The sequence below is a fragment of the Palaemon carinicauda genome, chromosome 37 (genome assembly GCF_036898095.1).
Source record: "Palaemon carinicauda isolate YSFRI2023 chromosome 37, ASM3689809v2, whole genome shotgun sequence".
Classification (NCBI taxonomy): domain Eukaryota; kingdom Metazoa; phylum Arthropoda; class Malacostraca; order Decapoda; family Palaemonidae; genus Palaemon; species Palaemon carinicauda.
The window spans coordinates 59841686-59857183 of NC_090761.1; the positions used below are offsets into that span (position 1 = coordinate 59841686).

Sequence of the window (15498 nt, forward strand, 5' to 3'; positions counted from 1 at the left end):
CTGTGAGTAAACATTTCTTTACTAACAAATATCCTGATCTTTTTCTTCTAAAATCTATTATTCATACGCTAACATACTCAGTAGTTTTTCCGCCTTCTTTTATTTCCTTAGCTTATAAAGAATAGAATTCCTAATATATTTTATGCCTTTCCAGTGTGTGCTATTATTAACTGAACAATGGTATATCCATACAGTTTAGAGTTTGATCATTAACTTATACTTTGTAATATACACCCATTATAATCCTTTTCAAATACTCTCCAACTTATATCCTACAAAAGAAGAGATTTGCTATATTGGTCATTATAATAAGAGAAAATGATAAATTAAACCAACAAGGTGCATAACAAAACTCCTAAATATTTTGATAATGGTGACCCGTTGAATTAAATTTTGATATACAACCAAATATTAATAACTGGGCTCGTGGAATATATAATTTTTTCAATCTTTGAAAGTGTTTTTAGTCCAAGTTCATATACAAGTCAGTATTAGAGTCTTTAGTCGAACACATTTATCGTTCTTTAATGTTATAAGTTATATGATTCTTTGTTAGTAGAAGAAAGATAAGAGAGATGGACACTATAAAAAATAATTGTACATAATGTATTTTCCATTGGTAATCAACGTTATACAACTTAAATTCTAAAGGAAAAATACAATTAACTAGTTTTCTTAATCCTAATTATGTATTGCTTCCTACTTAGAAAAATTGGAAGGTTAATTTCAAAAACTCAATATATAGCAATGAAAAAAAAAAACAGTGTTTTAACGAAGAAACGAAAAAAAAAAAAATAGGAGCAGTATGAAAATCAATTTAGAAGGAGTAAATATCACAACAAAAAATTAACTTATTGTCACTTATATACCCATATTTATAGACAAATAAGAGAAAGGAAGTTGAAGTTTTCTAGTTTTGCCAATGTATGAAATGCCTCCTCTTAAACGGCCTGGATTCCAGATATTTTCAGATTAAATGAAAACTTTTACTCAAATTTCCATAATCTTTGAATTATACTACTCGGTTAATAAAGATTACATAAATTTTGCTACATTGCAAGTGATACAGAGAACCAATTACCTTTGGGTGATAATTTAACATAATGACAGGAAAACATTACTACAACTCACTTATGATCACAACTGAGAGCCATCATTGTAATCATGATTAAATTTTAAAAATCTTGAATGCCCAAAAAGCAACGCACCATATTAAATCATCAAGTACCTAATGACACCTAATGTTTCATTTTCAAAGAAAATAACTATAAAAATAAAATTATAAAAATCCTTGGATTGCTGATAAATAAATAAATGACTTCTAATTACTTTTGTATGAACAATTGATCTAAAACGACAGGAAAAATACTAGAGTCTGAGTAGACTTTATACAATCTGCAAATATAACAACGTTCTTAAGCCTAACGGATATTACCATTAAAAATCGAAATATACTAAAGTGCTCTAGAGAAGTCTCTCACAAGATCAAAAAGATTCTTCTAAATATATTCTTTTAAGATCATCTCGTGAAAGTAGAAATCCTCTTCCTGAATAAAAAAAATGAGATCATTTACCTATATACCCATCTTATCTCCGAATTGGATTTCAACATTTTAGAAAATAAAAATACCAAAACATATAGGTTATTTGCTGGAATAACTATTTGGTCACAGAAAATGTTGAAGTACCTAATTTTCAATTGTCCCTATTATATACCAGCAAAATATCACACATGAATTCTCATCAGCTATCAAACACACAAAAAATGCCACTAACATGGTTGTGCATTCGTTAAACTTGAACTTTTTTTTTTATCAAAAAATACAATTTCATCACTGGATAACCATATGGCAACAAACTCGAGTGAAAAAAATTAATGAAAATCTTTATATAGGCTGGATTTTTCTTGATTCCTAACTAGACTCTAGATTGTTTGTGATCAATAGCAATAATCCTAGGTGCCCTATACATACAGACGCAATCATCCAACATTGCACTCGTGATACAGTGAAATTATTATATTCTGATGAGTGTGGCTAGGAAACTGTATTATGCAAGTTAAGCTCAATGTATTACTTAGTGTATAGCATATGTTGGAAGATATTTTCTGGAGTAAATTCTGTTACCTGAAGGTCTCTTGATGCATTTATTTCTCGACAATATTTAATGAATAAAACAAAGACATTCATGGGCTTTATGAGATGTGAAAGCAAAGAATAGAAAGGAAACATGAGCTTACTCTCACTACTGAAACTGTAGCTGGAGCTTGAACTGCTGTAATCAGGTGTGGTCATAATAGTGGTCCTTGTTGTAGTTGTAGGCATAGTTGTAGTGGTTGGAGTTGTTAATGTAGTTGTAGTCGTTGGAGTTGTAATTGTTGATGTTGAAGTAGTGGTTGGAGTTGATGTTGTTGCAGTAATGGTTGTGGCAGGAGTAGTTGATGTTGATGTAGTTGTGGAAGTTGTTGTTGTGGTGGGAGTAGTTGATGTTGATGTAGTCGTGGATGTTGTGGTTGATGATGTTGATGTAGTTGTAGTGGGAGTAGTAGTTGTAGAAGTTGTAGTTGTGGTTGGAGTGGTTGATGTAGTCGTAGTGGGTGTGGTTGTTGTAGAAGTTGTGGTTGTAGTGGGGGTTGTTGTTGGTGTTGTGGTGGGAGTTGTTGTTGAAGATATACTTGGTGTTGGAGTAGTGGATGTTGTTGATGTAGTTGGTGAGGTCCCTGTTGTCAACGTCGTAGTTGTCGTTGGAATTGTTGTTGTAGAAATAGGACTTGAGAGACTGTAGACAGAGCTACTTGAAACACTCTCACCTGGAAATAGAACCACCATTTTTTTAAATGACATAATATGTATACAGAAGCTTCAAATAACTCCATTTTACACCAGTGTACTAATTCAATGTTATTTCATACCCAGTAATACTAAAGATAAGTCTTAACTGTCCTACATGTTGGAAACCTTTCTTTTCTCTGTGAGCAAACATTTCTTTGCTAATAAAAATTCTGATCCCTCTCTTCTAAAATCTATCATTGATGCCTTCTTGTGTTCCTTTCATATATGAATAATAAAAAAATTTTATGCTTTTCCAATATTTGATATTAATAACTGAACAATGGTATATTCATAGTTTCCAGTTTGGTCATTACCTTATACTTTTGAAATACACACCCACTATCATCCTTTCAAAATATTTCCCAACTCATATCGTAAGAAAGTATATCAAAGAGATTTTCTATACTGGTCATACTAATAACAGAAAATATTTGAATAAACCAACAGAGTGTATAACAAAACTGCTGAAGATTCTGATAATGGTGACCCGTTTAAAATTATTATGATATACAATGAAATATTAATAGCTGGGCTCATGGAACACCTATTTTTCCTAATCTTTGAAAGTGATATTAGTCCATGTCATATAGAGGTCAATATTAGGGTCTTTAGTCAACCTTATTTGAATTTTTCTAATATTATAATTCAAATAATTAATTGATAGTGGAAAAAAAGATATGAGATATGGGCAGTATGAAAAAACTATCATCAGTAACTAACCTTGTAAACACTTAAGATTTTGAAGATAAAATCATTAAGACCCATCATTGCAATCATGATTGAATATAGGAATACCAAAAAAGATCCGCACCAATTAAATCATTAAATCAGTATCGACACCTAATGTTTCATTTTCAAAGAAAATAACTGCAAAATATAGAATGACCAAAATCCTTTCAATCCTCAGAAATGAATAAATTCTCGTCCAATTACTTTTGTATAAACAATAAATTTGAACCTATGGGCATAATACCAGTGTCTGATTAGATCTTCCAAAATCTGCAAATGAAGAAAACATTCTGGAGCCTACCGGATATAGCCCTAAAAAAAATTAAAATTAAACATACTTGAGTGCTGTAAATAAGTCTCTCACAGCAAGTTTCTACTAAATACATTATTTTAAGACCAACTAGTGAAAGTAGAAATCATACTCCTGAATAATAAAATCTAAGATCATTCACCTATATATCCATATTTAGAAAATACAAATACCAAAACATCTAGGTTATGTGCTAAAATAACTTTGGTTTCTGAAAATGTCAAAGTATTTAATATTCCAATGTTCCTATTAATTTGGTTATATATACCAGCTAAACATCACACCTGAATTCTCATTAGTTATCAAACACACAAAAAAGGCCACTAACATAGTTGTGTATTTAGTAAAATTGGATTTTATATTTATCAAGAAACAACCTGGAATGCAAAACTATGATACAATTTTATCATTGGCTAAGAATATGACAACATACTCAATGGAGAAAAACTAATAAAAGTTCTTACATAAGCTGGATTTTTCATGATTTCTATTTAAACCCTGTACTGTTCGCGATCTATAACAATAATCATACGTGTCCTATACATTTTGACGCAATATCCAACATTGCACGATTGATACGGTGAATTTCTTATACTCTGGTGAGTGTGCTTACGAAAATGTATTATGCAAGTAAAAGTCAATGTATTACTTGGTGTATAGCATATGTTAATAGATAAATTCTGGAGGTAAATTCTTTGTTGCCTGGACGTCTCTGGATGCTTTTATATCCCAATAATATTCAATGAATAAAACAAAAAAGAAACTCACAGACTTTACGAAATGTGAAACCAAAGAATAGAAAGGAAACATGAGCTTACTCTCACTACTGAAACTGTAGCTGGAGCTTGAACTGCTGTAATCAGGTGTGGTCATAATAGTGGTCCTTGTTGTAGTTGTAGGCATAGTTGTTGTGGTTGGAGTTGTTAATGTAGTTGTAGTGGTGGGTGTTGTAATTGTTGATGTTGTAGTAGTGGTTGGAGTTGATGTTTTGAAAGTAGTAGTTGTGGTAGGAGTAGTTGATGTTGATGTAGTTGTAGAAGTTGTTGTTGTGGTGGGAGTAGTTGATGTTGATGTAGTTGTGGATGTTGTGGTTGAGGATGTTGAGGTAGTTGTAGTGGGAGTAGTAGTTGTGGAAGTTGTAGTTGTAGTTGGAGTGGTTGGTGTTGTTGATGTAGTCGTAGTGGGAGTGGTTGTTGTAGAAGTTGTGGTTGTAGTGGGGGATGTTGTTGACGTAGTTGTGGTGGGAGTTGTTGTTGTTGAAGATGTAGTTGGTGTTGGAGTAGTGGATGTTGTTGATGTAGTTGGTGAGGTCCCTGTTGTCAACGTCGTAGTTGTCGTTGGAATTGTTGTTGTAGAAATAGGACTTGAGAGACTGTAGACAGAGCTACTTGAAACACTCTCACCTGGAAATAGAGCCAGCATTTTTTTTTAAATGGCATAATATGTATACAGAAGCTTCAAATAACTCCATTTTACACCAGTGTAAAAATTTAATATTATTTCATACCCAGTAATACTAAAGATAAGTCTCAACTGTCCTACGTGTTGGAAACCTATGTTTTCCCTGTGAGCAAACATTTCTTTGCTAATAAAAATTCTGATCCCTCTCTACTAAAATCTATTTTTGATGCCTTCTTTTGTTCCTTTCATATATGAATAATCTAATTTGCAATATTTTCTATTCTTTTCCAATGATTGCTATTAACCCTTTTACCCCCAGGCTATTTGGAAATTTCCAACCCTTAACCCCCAGGGTTTTTTTTTTTTTCAAGCATATTTTGCATTGTATTGTTTTTAAATTGCTGTAACAGCCTTAATTTTCGTCATAGAGAGGTCAGGTTGGTCTCATTCTCTTGGAAAATGCCTGAAATCTCTCAAAAAACTATCAAAAATATGCAAAAAAAAAAAATTTAAATAGCACTTTTTTGCAAGGACGTACCGGTACGTCCATGGTGGTAAAGGGATGGCTTTTGTGAAACGTACCAGTACATCCTTTGGGGGTAAAAGGGTTAATAACTGAACAATGGTATATTCATAGTTTACAGTTTGGTCATTACCTTATACTTTTGAAATACACACCCACTATCCTCCTTTCAAAATATTTGCCAACTCATATCGTAAGAAAGTTTATCAAAGAGATTTTCTATACTGGTCATACTAATAACAGAAAACATTTGAATAAACCAACAGAGTGTATAACAAAACTGATGAAGATTCTGATAATGGTGACCCGTTTAAAATTATTATGATATACAATGAAATATTAATAGCCGGGCTCATGGAACATATTTTTCTCAATCTTTGAAAGTGTTATTAGTCCATGTCATATAGAGGTCAATATTAGGGTCTTTAGTCAACCTTATTTGAAGTTTTCTAATATCAAAATTCAAATAATTATTTGATAGAGGAAAAAAGATATGAGATATGGGCAGTATGAAAAATAACTAACCTTGTAAACGCTTAAGATTTTGAAGATAAATATAATTAACTAGTTTCCTTAACTAGTCTGTTTATATATTGCTTCCTACGTAAAGGAATTGAGAGGTTATTTACAATAATTCTATGTATAGCATTGAAAAACCCTTTGACGAAAAAACGAAAAAAACAAACAATTGAAACAATATTGAAATCAGTTTAAAGGGAGTAAATATCCCCAAAAAATTAACTCATTGTAAGTTATGTTCCCACATGGAGAGACATAATAAGAGATGGGAAATTAATGAAGTTTTCCTAATGTATACAAAACATCCTTCTAGACAGTTTGTATTCCCGACATTTTCAGAGTAAATAAAAACCTTTACTCAAATTTCCATACTCTTTAGATCACACTACTCGGTTAATAAAGTTAACTTACATTTTGCTACATTGCAAGTGCTACAGAGAGCCAGGTAAAGTTGGGTAATATTTAAACATAATGACAGTGAAAATAATACGACCACTCACTTAATGATCATCACTAAGAGCCATCATTGCAATCATGATTGAATATAGGGAATCTTGAATACCAAAAAAGATACGCACCAATTAAATCATTAAGTCACGATCGACACCTAATGCTTCGTTTTCAAAGAATATAACAGCAAAAAAATAAATGACAAATCCTTTCATTCCTCAAAAATGAATAAATTCTTGTCCAATTACTTTTGCATAAACAATTGATTTTAACCTATGGGCATAATACCAGTGTCTGATTAGACCTTCCAAAATCTGCAAATGAAAAAACGTTCTGGAGCCTACCGGATAAAGCAATAAAAAATATTTATATGTACATACATACTTAAGTGCTGTAAGTAAGTCTCTCACAGCAAGTGAAAGTAGAAATCCTACTCCTGAATAATAAAATGTAAGATCATTTACCTATATATCCATATTTAGAAAATACAAATACCAAAACATATGGGTTATGTGCTAGAATAACTGTTTGGTTACTGAAAATGTCAAAGGATTTAATATTCCTATGTTTTTTGGTTATATATACCAGCTAAACATCACACCTGAATTCTCATTAGTTATCAAACACACAAAAAAGGCCACTAACTTAGTTGTGTATTTAGTAAAATTGGATTTTATATTTATCAAAAAACTACCTGGAATGCACAACTATGATACAATTTTATCATTGGCTAAGAATATGACAACATACTCAATGGAGAAAAGCTAATAAAAGTCCTTACATAAGCTGGATTTTTCATGATTTCTATTTAAACCCTGTACTGTTCGCGATCTATAACAATAATCATACGTGTCTTATACATTTTGACGCAATCATCCAACATTGCACGATTGATACGGTCAATTTCTTATACTCTGGTGAGTGTGGTTACGAAAATGTATTATGCAAGTAAAACTCAATGTATTACTTGGTGTATAGCATATGTTAATAGTTATATACTGGAGGTAAATTCTTTGTTGCCTGAACGTCTCTGGATGCTTTTATATCCCAATAATATTCAATGAATAAAACAAAAAAGAAACTCACAGGCTTTACGAAATGTGAAAGCAAAGAATAGAAAGGAAACATGAGCTTACTCTCACTATTGAAACTGGAGCTGGAGCTTGAACTGCTGTAATCAAGTGTGGTCGAAATAGTGGTCCTTGTTGTAGTAGTGGTTGGAGTGGGTGTTGTTGAAGTAGTAGTTGTGGTAGGAGTAGTTGATGTTGATGTAGTTGTGGAAGTTGTTGTTGTGGTGGGAGTAGTTGATGTTGATGTAGTTGTGGTTGATGATGTTGATGTAGTTGTAGTGGGAGTAGTTGTTGTGGAAGTTGTAGTTGTAGTTGGAGTGGTTGATGTTGTTGATGTAGTTGTAGTGGGAGTGGTTGTTGTAGAAGTTGTGGTTGTAGAGGGGGATGTTGTTGATGTAGTTGTGGTGGGAGTTGTTGTTGTTGAAGATGTAGTTGGTGTTGGAGTAGTGGATGTTGTTGATGTAGTTGGTGAGGTCCCTGTTGTCAACGTCGTAGTTGTCGTTGGAATTGTTGTATAAATAGAACTTGAGAAACTGTAGCTAGAGCTACTTGAAACACTCTCACCTGGAAATAGAAGCAGCAATTTTTCTTTTAAATAGCATATGTACACAAAAGCTTCAAGTAACTTCATTTTACACCAGTGTATTAATTTAATGTTATTTCACACATAAATTTACTAAAGATAAGTCTCAACTGTCCGACATGTTGGAAATCTATCTTTTCTCTGGGAGTAAACCTTTCTTTTCTAACAAATATCCTGATCTTTTCTTTTAAAATCTGTCATTGATGCAGTCATGAATTCAGTAGTTTTCTGACTTCTTTTGTTTCTTTAGCTTATGAATAATAGAATTCCTAATATATTTGATGCTTTTCCAAAGTTTGCATTTATCATCTGAATTTGGTATATTAGTACAGTTTACAGTATGGTTATTAACTTGTAGTTTTGAAATACGCAGCAAATATTATCCTTAAAAAATATTCCCCAACTCGTATCCTTCTAAAGTATATCAAAGAGATTTGCTATATTGGTCATACTAATAACAGAAAAAATTAGATTTAACCAACAAAGTGTATAACAAAACTGGTGAAGATTTTGAAAAGGGTGACCTGTTGAAATATATTATGATATACAACAAAATAATAATGGTTGGGCTCGTGAAGTATATATATAATTTTTTTAACCTTTGGAAGTGTTTTTAGTCCAAGTCATATATAGATTAATATTAGAGTCTTTAGTCGACCTTATTTGACGTTCTTTAATGTTATAATTCATATAATTCTTGTTAAAGGAAGAAAGAAAGGAGAGATGGCCATTTAAAAAAAAATTCATCAGTAACTAACCTTGTGAACACTTAAATTCTTAAGCAAATAAACGATTAATTAGTTTTCTTAAATAGTCTGATTATATATTGCTTCCTTCGCAAAAGAAATGAGAGATTACTTACAATAATTCTATATATAGCAATGGAGAAACACACTTATGACGAAGAAACAGAAAGAAATTGAAACAGTATTCATATCAACATCACAAAAAAAATTAACTCATTGTCAGTTATGTTCCCAAATGTAGAGACAATGAAGAGATAGGAAGTTAATAAAGTTTTGCCAAAGTCTAAAAAGCCTCATTCTAAACAGTTTGAATTCCTGATATTTTCAGAGTAAAGGAAAACTTTCACTCAAATACGTACTCTTTAGATAACTCTACTCGGTTAATAAAGATAACTTAAATTTTGCTAGATTGCAAGTGCTACAGAGAGCCAGGTACATTTATGTGATAGCTCATCATTATAACAGGGAAAATCATACCACCAATCACTTAATGATCACCACCAAGAGCCATCATTGTAATTATGATTAAATGTATAGAATCTTGAATACCAAAAAAGCCACCCTCCAACTAAATCATTAAGTCACTAACGACACCCGAGGTTTCATTTTCAAAGCATATAACTGCAAAAAAAAGAAAAAAAATGATAAAAATCCCTACATTGCTAAGAAATTAATAAATCCATCGTTTAATTACTTTAGTATAAACAATTGATTTGAACCTACAGGCATAATACCAGTGTCTGAATAGACCTTACACAATCTGCAAATGAAACGTTCTTGAGCCTAATGGATATAACTATGAAAAATAAAAATATACTTAAGTGCTGTACAGAAGTCTCTCACAGCTTCTACAATATCCCACTAAAAATAAATTTCTTCAAGACCAGCAAGTAAGACTAGATATCACCTTCCTGACTAAAAATTATGCAAGATCATTTAACTATATACACATATTTATTGCTCAGATAGACATCAACCTTTTAGAATATAAAAATAACAAAAAATCTAGATTATTTGCTGGAATAAAAGCTTATTCTTTCAAGGAAAACGATGTTGACCACTGAAAATTTCAAAGTCACTAATATTCAATTATTCTTATTAACATGGTTAAATATACCTACAAAACATCACACCTGAAGCCACTAACAATGTTGTACTCGGTTGAATTATAATTGACGTATTAAAAAGAAAATACTACCTTAGATTCACAACTGCAATACAATTATACCATGGGCTAAGAATATGTTAATGTAATTACGTGAGAAAATTTAATACATGTCTTTACATAGTTTTGGTTTTTCATGATTCCTAACTAGACCCTGGACTGATCATGATCTATAGCAATAATCATTCCTGCTCTATACATTTTGACACAATCACCCAACATTGCACAATGGATTCATCCAACAGTGACCAATTGATACTGTGAATTTCTTATAGTCTGATGAGTGTGGTTACGAAAATGTATTATGCATGTATAACTCAATATATTACTGGGTGTATAGCATATGTTGAAAGTTATTTTCCGGAGGTAAATTCTTTGTTGCCTGAAATCTCTTGATACTTTTATTTCACGACGATATTTTGTGAATAAAACTAATAAGAAACTCGCGGGCTTTACGAAATGTAAAAGCAAAGAATAGAAAGGAAACATGAGCTTACTCTCACTACTGAAACTGTAGCTGGAGCTTGAACTGCTAGAATCAGGTGTTGTCGTAATAGTGGTCCTTGTTGTAGTTGTAGGCATAGTTGTTGTGGTTGGAGTTGTAATTGTTGATGTTGAAGTAGTGGTTGGAGTGGGTGTTGTTGAAATAATTGTTGTGGTAGGAGTAGTTGATGTTGATGTAGTTGTGGAAGTTGATGTTGTGGTAGGAGTAGTTGATGTTGATGTAGTTGTGGATGTTGTGGTTGATGATGTTGATGTAGTTGTAGTAGGAGTAGTTGTTGTGGAAGTTGTAGTTGTAGTTGGAGTGGTTGATGTTGTTGATGCAGTTGTAGTGGGAGTGGTTGTTGTAGTTGTGGTTGTAGTGGGGGATGTTGTTGATGTAGTTGTGGTGGGAGTTGTTGTTGTTGAAGATGTAGTTGGTGTTGGAGTAGTGGATGTTGTTGATGTAGTTGATGAGGTCCCTGTTGTCAACGTCGTAGTTGTCGTTGGAATTGTTGTTGTAGAAATAGGACTTGAGAGACTGTAGACAGAGCTACTTGAAACACTCTCACCTGGAAATAAAAGCAGCAATTTTTCTTTCAAATAGCATAATATGTACACTCGTGTAATAACTTTTTCTTCTATAATCTGTTATTGATGCTTTCATGCTCTCAGTAGTTTTTCTCCCTTATTTTGTTTCTTTAGTTTATGAATAATAGAATTCTAAATATATTTTATGATTTTCCAATGTTTGCTATTATTAACAGTATGATGGTCTATTACCACACTTTTCAGTTTGGTCATTAACTTATATATAATTTTCAAATACCCACACAATATTATCCTTTCAAAATATTCCCCAGCTTGTATAATAAAGAGAATTACTATATTGGTCATACTGATTAGAGAAAATATTAAATTAAACAAACAAAGCCAACAAAACTGCTGAATATTCTGATAATGGTGACCTGCTGAATTATATTCTAATATACGACTATACAACAATATGTAAATAGCTGGGCTCGAGGAATATATAATCTAATTTTAATCTTTGAAAGTGTTTTAGTCCAAGTCATATATAGGTCAATATTAGAGTCTTGTTTTTTAATGTTATAAGTCCTATGATTCTTTATTAGGGGAAGAAAGATAGGAGAGATGCCCACTATAAAGAATAATTGCACTTTAATCAATTTTCCGTCGGTAATTGACCTTGTAAACACTTGAATTATAAAGAAAAAATACGTTTAACTAGTGAAACTTAATTAGTCTGATTATATATTGCATACTACTTAGAGGAATTGAAAAGGTAATTACAATAACTTGATATATAGCAATGAAAAAAACACCCTTATGATGAAGAAACAAAAAAATAAATAGGAACAGAATTAAAATCAATTTAGAAAGAGTAAATATCACAACATAACATTAACTTATTCTCAGTTATGCTCCCATATGTAAAAACATAAGAAGAGATAGGAAGTTAATAAAGTTTTGACAGTGTATGAAATACTCCTTTTTAAACAGGCTGGATTACAGATATTTTCAGAGTAAAGAAAAACTTTTAATCAAATTTCCATACTCTTTAGATTATAATACTCGGTTAATAAAGATGACTTAAATTATCCTTGATTGCAAGTGTCAGGGAAAATTATGCCACCACTCACTTAATGATCACCACTAAGAGCCATTTTTGTAATCATGATTAGATTTATTAATCATGTATACCAAAAAAAAGGCAACGCACCAATCAAATCATCAGATACCTAACGTCACCTGATGTTTCATTTTCAAAGAAAATAACTGCAAAAAATAAGATGATAAATATCCTTGCATTATTGAGAAATGAATAAATGACTCATCTAATTACTTTAGTGTAAAAAATTGATTTGAAATTATGGGCATAATACCATTGTCTGATTAGACTTTACACAACCTGCTAATGAAACAACATTCCTAAGCCTACCGGATTTTACCATTAAAAATCGAATATTCTAAAGTGCTCTACAGAAGTCTCCCACACCATCTACAAGATTCTACTAAATATATTGTTTTCAGACCAACTAGTGAAAGTAGAAATCATCTTCCCGAATAAAAGCGTAAAATCATTTACCTATATACAGTACCCATATTTATCGTTGAATTGGACATCAACCTTTTGGAAAATAAGAATATCAAAACAGCTAGGTTATTTTCTGGAATAATCGTTTGGTCATTGAAAATGTCAAAGCACCTAATATCTAATTGTTCTTATTAACTTGATTATATATACCAACTAAACATCACACATGAATTCGCATTAGCTATCTAACACCTAGAAAAGGCCGCTAACATAGTTTTTATTCGGTAAAATTTGACTTTTATTTTATTAAAAAACTACCTGGAATGCACAACTACAATACAATTTGTATCATTGGCTAAGAATATGACATCATATTCAAGTGAGAAAAACTAATAAAAATGTTTACATAGGCTGGATTTTGAACTAAACCCTACACTGTTCATGATCTTTAGCAATAATCATACTGCCCTATACATTTCGACACAATTATCCAATATTGCACAACTGATATGGTGAATTTCTTATACCCTGATGAGTGTGGTTACAACAATGTATTATGCGAGTAAACTCAGTATATTACTTGGTGTATAGCATATGTTAGAAGTTATTTTCTGGAGGCAAATTCTTTGTTGCTTGAAAGTATCTTGATATTTTTATTTCTCGACAAAATTTAATGAATAAAACAATAAAGAAACTCACGGGCTTTACCAAATGTAAAAGCAAAGAAGAGAAAGAAAACATGAGCTTACTCTCACTACTGAAACTGTAGCTGGAGCTGGAACTGCTGTAATCAGGTGTGGTAGTAATAGTGGTCCTTGTTGTAGTTGTAGGCATAGTTGTAGTGGTTGGAGTTGTTAATGTAGTTGTAGGGGTTGTGGATGTAGTTGTGGAAGTTGTTGTTGTGGTAGTAGTTGATGTTGATGTAGTCGTGGAAGATGTGGTTGAGATTGGAGTGGTTGATGTTGTTGATGTAGTTGTAGTGGTAGGAGTTGTGGAAGTTGTACTTGTGGTTGGAGTGGTTGATGTTGTTGATTTAGTCATAGTGGGAGTGGTTGTTGTGGAAGTTGTAGCTGCAGTGGAAGTGGTGGATATTGTTGATGTAGTTGTGTTGGGAGTGGTTGTTGTTGAAGATATAGTCGTGGTTGGAGTAGTGGATGTTATTGATGTAGATGGTGAGGTCCCTGTTGTCAATGTCACAGTTGTCGTTGGAATTATTGTTTTATAACTAGGACTTGATTGACTATAGATTGAACTACTTGAAGCACTGTCACCTGGAAATAAAATCAACAATATTGCTTTTGAATAAAACAATATGTACAAAGAAGATTAAAATAGTTCCATATATCCCTTTTACCCCCAATGCTATTTGGAACTTGCCAACCCTTAACCCCCAGGCGTTTTTTTTTTCAAGCACATTTTGCAATATATGTATTTTTTAAATTGCTGTACCAGCCTTAATTTTCGTCATAGAGAGGTCAGGTTGGTCTCATTATTTTGGAAAATGCCTGAAGTTTCTCATAATTTTTTTCAAAAACATGCAAAAGAAATGTAAATAGCAGTTTTTTGTAAGGATGTACCGGTACGTCCATGGGGGTAAAAGGGTGAGTTTTGTGAAACGTACCAGTACGTCCATTGGGCTATCAATGTATGCCTCTTTTTCATATTTAGTAACACAAAATATAACCTTTCAATGTGAGTAAAACTTCTCTATGCCAACAAAAATTCTGATCTTTTCCTTCCAAAATATGTCGTTGATATGCTTATACACTCTGTAGTTTTTTTTTTTTCTCTCACTTTATCTTTTGAATTTTTCAATTGATAATTTCTTTTATACTCTTTCAATGCATGACATTATTGACTAACCAATGTTATATTTATACACCTTTCTCTATGAATTTTAACTTTCATATATGGCTTAAAATATCCCCTCGCTAGCATTATACTAAAAAATATATAACAGATTTTGTACATTGATCATATAAGATATAAAAAATGTTGAAGACTATGATTATGATGACCTGTGAAAATATATTGCAATTTGCAATTAAATATTAAATGTGTTTTTAGTCCCAGTCACTATTACATTTTTAGATTCCCTAGTCTGTTGTTCTTCAATGAAATTCTTATATAAATAGAGAGTAAGATGGAACAGATGGGCAGTATAAAAAAGCTTGTACAATGATTAAAGATTCCAGTGATACATAACCACGGAGACACTAAAATTTTATGCAAAACTGATTAACGAATCTTCTTAATTTAATGTGAACATATTTGTTTTCTTCTTGAATGTATTAACAGTGAAATCACAATAACTTGATAAATTTGGGAGATAATTCCAAATAACAGAATGGAAAAAAATTAGCACCACCCAATTAGATTCCAAGACTTTGATCATGGAAAACATCAATCTCCCCTCAAGAAAACAGTACTGGGATAATCCAGATAAATCAATTGAACCACCGGGGAAGTGCTAGAAGAATCCAGGTAACAGGAGGGAAAATATCAACACCATTCACTTAATGACCACCTCTTAATTCTAATACTTTGATCATGCTTATTGTATAGTTATGATTACCAAAGAAGACATCCATATGAAAGATCAATAAACAAAACTCAATATTTTAGAAGATAA

The 15498-nt window shown here is 31.9% G+C and overlaps 1 protein-coding gene across 1 annotated transcript in view; it reads right to left on the bottom strand.

Annotated features, from left to right (window-relative positions):
- LOC137629818 (mucin-3B-like) overlaps positions 1-15498 on the bottom strand; it is a 164553-nt gene that overhangs the window by 48068 nt on the left and 100987 nt on the right. Inside the window, exons 66-71 of the mRNA XM_068361467.1 lie at positions 13616-14137; positions 10825-11379; positions 7900-8397; positions 4689-5273; positions 2240-2809; positions 258-272 (exon numbers count right to left, since the gene is read on the bottom strand). Of these exons, the coding sequence (XP_068217568.1) occupies positions 258-272; positions 2240-2809; positions 4689-5273; positions 7900-8397; positions 10825-11379; positions 13616-14137 (2745 nt within the window). The remainder of the gene's footprint in view (positions 1-257; positions 273-2239; positions 2810-4688; positions 5274-7899; positions 8398-10824; positions 11380-13615; positions 14138-15498) is intronic.